Source organism: Onthophagus taurus, chromosome 11 (genome assembly GCF_036711975.1).
Source record: "Onthophagus taurus isolate NC chromosome 11, IU_Otau_3.0, whole genome shotgun sequence".
In the NCBI taxonomy this organism is placed as follows: Eukaryota; Metazoa; Arthropoda; class Insecta; order Coleoptera; family Scarabaeidae; genus Onthophagus; species Onthophagus taurus.
In genome coordinates, this window is record NC_091976.1 from 9190961 (window position 1) to 9200461 (window position 9501).

Below are 9501 nucleotides of genomic sequence, written 5' to 3' on the forward strand. Positions count from 1 at the left end.
GGAGAACACGTGGATATTTGTAGCGCCACGAACAGAAATTGTAACAATCAATTGTAGATCTAAGCAACCAATTAATATAAAATTGTTAGGTACTGGCCGTATCTCATTGTCCCCAAATTGTACCGCTAATTCTGAATTAGTTACTTTAACACCCGTAGCAACTAAGCAATCCAAACTGCATTCAATATTTACCGACTTGTTTAGTCTTCAAACATTCCCACAATTTAATAGTAGTAAAAAATTTATTGTTAGCGATTTAACCACAACTGATCACCAGAAATTACAATCATACTTGAATGGCAGTAAAGCTATAACTCAGGATGCTAAGAGATTGGATCAGATATTAATAGAAATAAATGAACAAAATAGAAAAAAAACTGTAAGGGTTCACCAAATCGTTGAAAGCAGTTTATTATACTGTATAACTGTAGCAGGAATGATAGCCATCATATGGGTAATGATAAAGTACATTAAAAAATGTAAAAAAGTAGAAAATACTCTAAAAGTTCGATATAGTAAAGGCGATGTAAAACTGGGAACTTACCAAGAAGGAGTATTTGTATTGCCCGATGGTAGATCCTGCAAAGTAAATTTAAAACGAGCGACCGAACCCAACAATGTGTAACTAATCTTTAACTCTTAATGTTGTAGTTATGTCCTATCAAGTAAATGACAGTTAGTTGTAATAGTTAAGTTGCTGCCGTTATGTTGTTTTATTGTTTCATGTACACCACATCGGTCGTGAGGGAACTCTCAAAACCTCCTACATTGGATGGTAGTCTCTGAAGTGAAAATCACTCCGTAACGTTGAAACCCCCAGCTTGAGGATAATATGGAGGGACAATGGTACCAGATCTCGTAACTGTATCACATCCTCAGCTGTGTCTACATCGAGGAGAAGCAAAGACACACTTCGGCTACTTCACCTAGTATAAACACTCGCCAGGTATTATATTTTGAATGTGGCTGGTGCGGTTGGCGACAAATGTCTTCCAACGATGTGGAGATGACTTCAGCCAACCCAAAACTATTGTGGAGTCACACCATGCGAACACCTTAGGTTGAGCGATGCAGGATAGATTGGAGATGAGAAACTCAGCCAAATCAGATAACAGAACAGCACCACAGAGTTCCAAGCGAGGTAACGATGTGATTTTAAGTGGTGCTACTCTAGACCTTGCACAGAGAAAATTGACTTTAATAGAATCATCTGGTAATATTAACCTGAGATACGCCACCGCACAGTAGCCGACCATAGAGGCATCGGAAAATAAATGAAGTTCTATGGATCTATCATCTGCCAATTGAACGGAACGAGGTATTCTTAATTGTGATAACTGTGGCAGCTGCTCTTTGTATTGGATCCAATAAATTTTGATTTTTTCAGACGGTGTATCATCCCAGTCACACTTTTCCAGCCATAATTGCTGAATTAAATATTTTGCGGCCAATATGTATAGTGTTATGAATCCCAAAGGGTCGAAAATACGGGCAATGTTTGAAAGTATTGCCCTTTTTGTGCACGGGTCATTTCTTGGAAGACTTGAGAACCCAAAGGTGTCGATCGAAGGGTCCCAATGAAGGCCCAAGACCTTGATAAAACCATTCTCAGCGTGATCGAGAGACACTGGGGAAGTAACACCATCGGGACAGACTCGCTTCATTAGTTTAGGACAATTGCTAGCCCACTTGGCTAGTTCAAAACCACCCAATGGAAGTAATTTAATAATTTGTTCTTGTAGATGCAGCGCGTCGCGAACTGAAAAACTCCCGGTAACAACATCGTCTACGTACATATCGTTTATTAACACCTGAGAAGCCGCTGGAAATTCTGCCGCATAGAGCTTAGCTAGTTCCTTAATTGTGCGCAATGCCAAATACGGGGCAGAAGAAACACCATAAGTGACGGTATTGAGTTGATACTCACAAAGCTCATTTGTGTGATAGTTTCTCCAAAGGATACGTTGGAAATCTCGCTGATGGGAAATGAGTAAAATTTGACGATACATTTGCTTAATGTCGCAAATGCAGACGATTGGAAAGTAACGAAATTTGATAAGTATAGAGCATAAATTGTTTTGTAATTTTGATCCAGTCAATAAAATATCGTTTAACGATAAGCCTGACTTAGTTTTGGCGGAGGCATCGAAAACAACTCGGAGTTTTAAGGAATTGGGATTTAGGACTTAGTGGTGAGGGATATAATAGGCGTTTTCATTGCGATAATCATCACTACATACTGGAGACATGTGGCCTTTAGCTAAATAATCTTCCATAAATATTTTGTATTTTTGAAAAATCTCCGAACCTTTGATTAATTTTCTCTCGAGATATAAATATCGACGATGCGCTTGCGTATAAGATTCACCTAGCTTGGGAGTAGGTGTACGAAATGGAAGTGAGACTATAAATCTTCCTTCAGAGGTGCGATTATAGGTAGATTGGAAATGTGTGTCACATTGACGATTTTCAGGATCTTCAGGAACGATCTCGCTCATTTGTTCCAGCTCCCAAAACTTGCGAAGGCATGAATCAAGCGATGGTTCAACCAATAATGAAATGTTGGACTCTGGAAACGACGAATCAGCAGATCTTCCCGTCAATAACCATCCGAAAATAGAACCCAGGGCAGCCGGTTCATCCATGCCCCCAACACGACGATCACCAGTGAGAATATATGGCACCAGTTCAGCACCCAATAGTATGTCGATTGGCCCAGGAGATGATTGAGTTTTAGATATATTAAGATCTTGCAAATGCGGATACGCAGAAACATCAATGGAGATGCTGGGATGTTCTGAACAGATACGTTGACTGATTACAGCGGTGAAGTGTAACGTAGGTTGAAAGACATTGCACGGCTTGATATAGCATTCAACAGAGCCGTTGTTACAATTGGATGACATATTATTCAAACCCTCAATCGGTACAGAATGAATCGAGCGGATCAGTTGCAATCGCTTTTGAAGGTTTTCACTGATGAAATTGATCATACTGCAGGTGTCGATTAGAGCTCTGACTTTATGGTATTTTCCAAATCGATCCTGAACATCCAATTCTGCGACCGGTAGTAAAATAGTAGCGACGGTATTGGTAGCAGAAGCGACAGTATGAGGTTGGGTCGACGTACCAGTTAAATTTGGATTTGGTGAAGATTTGTCCAGCGGAGTTAAATTTAAATGTAAAAGCGTATGGTGTCGCTTATTGCAAATTCTACAAGTTTTATTTGAGTTGAAATTTATTTTATTTGATAAAGGTTATGGTTCATTTTACATAAAATACAGCTTAGTTTTTGTTTTATTTCAGTAGCAAAAGTTGATGTGGACTTTAACGACGGCTTAGGTCCCTTGACTGACGATGTTAATTTAACTGAATCTAAGGCCTTTGATTGATTCTCCAAAAAACTTATTAATTGGATATAAGTTGGGATTTCGAATTCACTATGTTCTGTTTCGAATTTTGTCTTAATTGACGTGTCTAATTTTTGCAACAAAAGATTAAATAATAAAAAATCCCAATCATCAACAGGAAAGCCCAGCGTTCTTAACCCTTCAACGTTCTCGGAAAAAATGTCTATCAACATCCGATAGGCCTTAGCGGAACCTTCAGTTGATTGTTTGATTGTAACGCTTTGAATTTCATTATAATATAGAGTCGCCAGATGTCGTTTATTTTGATATCTAGTTTTTAAAGTTTTGAAGGCGATCGAATAATTCGCCTCCGTCATCGGCAAACCCTTTACAAGATGCAAAGCTTCTCCGGAAAGCGATGTTAAGAGATATTGGTACTTCGCTACCTCTGATAATGACTGATTTTCATGTACTAAAGATCGGTACAGATCGTAAAAGCTTGGCCAGCTCTTGTAATCGCCTGAGAATACTGGGAGCGAAATTTTATTCAATTTAGGAGAATTAATAGGTATAGGAGGTTTGGAAGTTTCAGAGGAAATTCTATAATTGACGGCTTTTATCGTAAAGTAAGATTCATCAGCTTGTTTACGTATAACATCATGGGTATCAAAATCCGCCTCATCTATAAGCCCAATAACCTGATTGTGCAGCGTTTTGAATTCTTTATATGTGTCTTCAGAGTCATTATCACGGGCAATGAAAATTAATTTTAAATCATTACTGTCAGATACAGTATGAGCAGCATCAGCCGTTTCAATTAAACGGTTAAGGCAACCGTTACGGCGTAAGATTAATTTTGAAAGTTTGTGATCAGTCATATTGACAATTTTGATCAATTTAAGAAATGATCGACAGAAAAAAAAATAAAGAGCGAAGAATAATATAATGCAATGTTATATCTTCTCTTCAAAGATATAAAAAAATAATAAACGAAATAATTAATATAATTAGAAAATTACCTTAGAAAATGCGGAAAGAAAGCGTAAGAACAAAACGAGACGATGCGGCACACGCGCTGCGAAACGCTCGAGATCGTGGTGAGTGAGATAATGCCCCCTGGCGGGGGTGGCATGTCATAGTTGCGGAAATAGCTTAAGCAGAGCGAACAAGTAGTTAGTTGATTTTAACTTTTAATTTTTAATATGTCCTGTGAAATAAGTTTCGTTTAATGTATTATAATGTTGAATTAAGACACTCACCTAGTTGGTATGTTTTATGTTTTGTAGTCGTGCCTGAGGACGAATAATTTTTTATTCGAAATACGATAAATTCGTATAGCACTACAAGCACCGAAAACATAAATAAATAAACATTTTCATCATCTAAATAGAAGAAAAATATCTTTATTTTGTACCATCCTAATTCAAATACATGATGAACACGGAGAAAACCATAGCATATTTGCAGTATGCTTTGTTTTAATTTATACGGATGCATCGAATCATAGGGATATTAAAATTATTCCCATAATCGTTAGATATTTTTCCTACCAGTCTGGAATACAAGTAAAGATTTTGGAAATAAAGGATTTTCCAGGCGAAATCTCCGATTATATTTTGAAAGTATTAAAAAATCATCGTTTAAATACCAAGATAGTCGGATTTTGTGCAGACAACACCAACACTAACTTTGGAGGTGTGCAAAGAAATGGCAAAAATAATATTTTTAGTAAATTGAAGACAAATTTGGGAGGACGAGAGCTTGTGGAGATTGGTTGTGCCGCACATATTATCAACAACTCTATACAGACTGCAGCCGATTGCCTACCAATTGACGTACAAACTTTTATTGTTAAGATTTATTCGAATTTTTGTATACAGTATGTCCGTAAAGTAACGGATATAGGCGATAAAATCATTATAAACGGTTTATGGAAAAATCTCTAAAACGGGTCTAAAGATTTAAATTTTTTGCAATTTTTTGGTGCAGATTTCAATTTTTTTCCGCCATTTTTAAACCAGTTATGACGTCATCGATATTTTTTCAAATGGCAATTCCCCATTTCAAAAAAATTTAAATCTTTATATCCGTTTCAGGGATTTTTCCATAAACCGTTTATTCTGATTTTATCGCCTATATGCGTTACTTTACGGACACACTGTATATACAATACGTGTTAACGTGTTAAAAAAATTTTGTGAATTCGTTGACATCGAATACAAAAACCTCTTGGGCTACAGTGCCACACAATGGTTGGCGTTACGACCTGCAGTTGACCGTGTCCTGCAAATATATCCAGCCTTGAAGTGTTATTTTTCATCACATGCATCACATGATAAGAACCCCACAATTATCAAAAATTGTTTTGATAACCCAGAGACTGAGTCATGGCTTTACTTTTTGCATCATGTGTCTTCTATGTTCCACACTGCTATTTTGAAAATAGAAGAACAGGTGATTTCTGCTTTGGAAACAAGCAGTATTTACAACGACTTAGAAACCAACTTAGCAGAAAGAAAAGAAAATGCTTTCGTGCCATTACAAGTGCGACAAAATTTGAAGAAGCTGGAAGATGAAGGCATTATTAAACCAGCTATTTTTAAAGAAAAAGTAGTGGAGTTTTATGAAACATGTCATCAGTATTTCAATGAATGGGAAGGACATTTTCAACAAATAGAAAAATTTGATTGGATTCTGTTAAATACCAAACCCACACATGACAAAATTCAAGTTTGCAGTGATTATATTCTTCACAATTTTCCTCATGTCAGTCTAATTGAAGTTGTTTGATGAGATTTGCTTTGTCCTGCGCTACACTACAGACGTTAAAATTACCTATTGGAAACGAAATTCTGTAACAGTGTCAAACAAATGGATTGAAATATTCAAAGCATTCAAATTGGTAGAATATGCTTTGTTTGCCCGGAACTAACGCAGCTACTGAACGAGTTTTTATACTTATGAACAACATATGGACCAGTGATAAAACCCAACTACATGTTGAAACCTTGAAGAGCATGTTAATTACCAAATATAATATAAACGTTACTTGCACGGAATTTTATCAAAACATTCAGGAAGATGAGGATGCACATGGGGCCCGTTGGGGCCTAAGTGCTGCGTTGCATGCCCTCCCCTTCTCTTACATACATACATACATCTGAATTCGACAGGCTACGCAACGCCACGCCGGTGTGGGTAACGATAGTCGTCCTCCGAGAACCCGAGAAACCAGGATCATCGGGGTGACTGAATGTCTGCTTCAGAGCCAAAGATGCCATTTTTAATTTTTTTATATGTATAAAGTAAACTTACTATTTTGTCAATATGTTATTCTGTACTGTGTTTGGGTTTTTTGTTCAAGTAAAAACTGCTTACATGTGTGTATAAAAAATATATTATTTACTGTATAATAAATATATTAACCCAGGCCGATTCTTGGATCTGGTAGAAACATCACTGCAGCCAATTGGTTTACTAGTCGGAAATTAGTGAAACAACTGGAAGAAAATAACATCTCCTATGTAGGTATAATTAGAAATAATAAACGTGAACTTCCGCCGAATTTTGTATTGCCAGAAAATAGAAATAAAAAAAAACACATTACGTAATTTTTTTGTTATTAACATTATTATTTGCTTTTCTACAAATTATGTAAAAACTTCGTCCACGCAAAAACGGCAAACACATCTTTAATAAAAAGATTTTATTAAATTGATACCCTAAATACCTTAATATTAAATTAAAAACCTATATTCATTATAAAATAAGTTCAAAAGTAAGCCTCACCTGGTTAAGAGAAAAAATCAAAAACACCAGTGAGCTGGTCGTTCGGTTTATTACCCAACTGGCAATAAGCGAGCGGCTCCTAGTAAGGGTAATAGTCTCGATCCACGATACCATAAATTTAACAGTCATTTCATTTCTCTTAATTTTTGTCGCAAATAATGAATAAATCGCAAATTTTTTGGTGTGAATTTATTTTACTATGACTCCCACATCATATGGTATAATAATTATAATAATAATAAACCACTTTATTGACTGCAATCAAGAAAAATAAATACAGAGTACGATAATATAACATCATCAGATTTAAACTATATGCAGTCAATCGGCGAAGTCCAGATAACAGTTTCCAAAGATCCTGTCATCTGTTCTACTCAACCAGGAGTTGAACGTTCAAACATTCAAGATAATAAAACAAAAACCTGGAACTGTTGGCGTGTATCTCTTACGTAACTAATTATCAAGAAAGAAAGATAAAAAAAATAGAAACAGTCGTTCGCTTCAACGTCAGAACACCGAGGCAGTGTTAATAAGGCGTGGCGCAACTTTATTTTAAAAATGTCGGGCCTTTTATGCTTGAGACTAGAAGGACAGGCATCATACCCCTTAGCAATGTTGTACGAAAATGATCGCTCAAAAAGAGCTGTTTTATGTGCAGGTATGGTAATGGTGCTTTTATGTCTGAGGTTTAGATTATGTATGTCTGTCCTAAAAGTGATTTTATTATACAAGTAAGGTGGTGTTTTCGTGATAACTACCTTATTCGCGAGGCCCAGGAAATAGTATTTAAAACGGTTTCTAATGTTCAACCACCCTGCATTACTTATAGTATGAGATATAGTTTCATGCTTTCTGACCCCGTAAATAAAACGAAGACAACCATTCTGAACTTTTTGAATGCGATGCAAATCAAATTCCATTAAACATGGCACAATGCACAAAGTTGGATAAAACCAACGTATCACATAGGTAACTTTTAGTAGTGGAGTTAAGTATCCGACGGCGTCGGTAGAGACACCGAAGAGCTGCATATGCCTTCCTTATACAAGCAGTGACGTGAGTAGTGAAACAAAGATTAGAGTCAAACACCACTCCCAAATTTTTTGCCTCCTGAGACACGACCAGCCGCTCACCATTCAATGAAATATTGACATTATCAGCTGGTAAATTGCCAAAGGTAATTATTGTTGAGTTGACGAAGATCCTTGAGGCACACCAGCCTTCACGGGTAAGGAAGCCGAAAATTCCTCTCCCAATCTCGCCACCTGGACTCGGCCAGAAAGGAAGCTGTTTATAAGAGACACTGTCGACTCAGAAATACCAACATAATGCAAGAGAGATAACAGCATTCGGCGGTTGACTTTGTCAAAAGCCTTGCTGTAATCCAGGAGCACAACCACTCCACTCTGACCATCATCGCGAGCCCTGAAGAGATCATCAGTGACGTTTAATAAGGTAGTGGCACAACTATAACTAGGTCGAAAAGCGGATTGGAACGGAGGTAGCACGTTGTGCTCATCCATATATGTACGCAGCTGAACCTCCCTACACTTTTCCAAGACTTTGGAAAGAACCGGAAGAATACTGATAGGACGAGATCCTCGAAATTACAAGGACTCACTTTTTTTGGTAAGGGCGTTATGACAGCACACTTCCAGGCATCGGGAAATACTGATTACTAAAGGCAGGAGTTCACGATGTGGACAATGTATGGCAATAAGTCCGGAAGGCATTTTCTAATAACTATGATATTTACTTCATCGGCTCTAGCAGCTGTCGATTTGATTCCGTTTAATGCGCTTATTATTGTAGGGGTATCAACTGTTTTAAAAGAAAACCGGTCATGGGATTCAGAAAAAAGAGTATTTGTATTATAAAACGTAAGTAAAGCAGTATCTACACCAGTATGGCCGACAGATTTTAAGAAATGATCATTAATTTCATTCATATCATGCAGGTGTGCAGGAATAATTGGCTTGGACTTTTTCCCGATGTTCAACCTATTTAACAGCCTCCAACTACAATGCCCGTCCATATTTTTAAATGTGCTATTGATATAAGCTTTTTTTTCACGACGTATTGCCGATGTAACTAAATTTCTCAAAGATTTGTAGTAATCGAAATGAGGGGCTAGTTTTGTTCTCCTAAATTTACCCAGAGCCTGTTTTCTGAGCTTCATCATGAACCTAATATTGGGCGTTATCCATGGAGTAAAAAGCTTAGTAGTTCTAAGAGGACGCACCGGTGCATGTAGATTCAACAGTAACAACAGATGAGAGTTTAAGAAGTTTACTTTTTGATTAATATCATTCATATGATAGATGTTGTGAAGAGGTAAACAAGCGAGATCATGCCTTAAGTC

At 37.0% G+C, this 9501-nt stretch overlaps 1 protein-coding gene across 1 annotated transcript; it reads right to left on the reverse strand.

The window, feature by feature from the left end:
• Window positions 1-2186: 2186 nt before the first annotated feature.
• Window positions 2187-4228, reverse strand: LOC139432064 (uncharacterized). Its single transcript, XM_071200401.1, has 2 exons — window positions 3357-4228; window positions 2187-3213 (listed from the first exon to the last, which is right to left on the reverse strand). The coding sequence occupies exons 1-2, from the start codon at window positions 4226-4228 to the stop codon at window positions 2187-2189; spliced, it is 1899 nt and encodes a 632-aa protein (XP_071056502.1).
• Window positions 4229-9501: the final 5273 nt, after the last annotated feature.

Bases quoted from the DNA above. Each gene is read 5' to 3' on its own strand.
- LOC139432064 (XM_071200401.1), bottom strand. From the start codon at position 4,228: ATGACTGATCACAAACTTTCAAAATTAATCTTACGCCGTAACGGTTGC. The intron at 3,214-3,356 runs GTCAGTCAAGGG...TAAAACTTGTAG, and splicing joins GATTCAGTTAAATTAACATC to AATTTGCAATAAGCGACACC.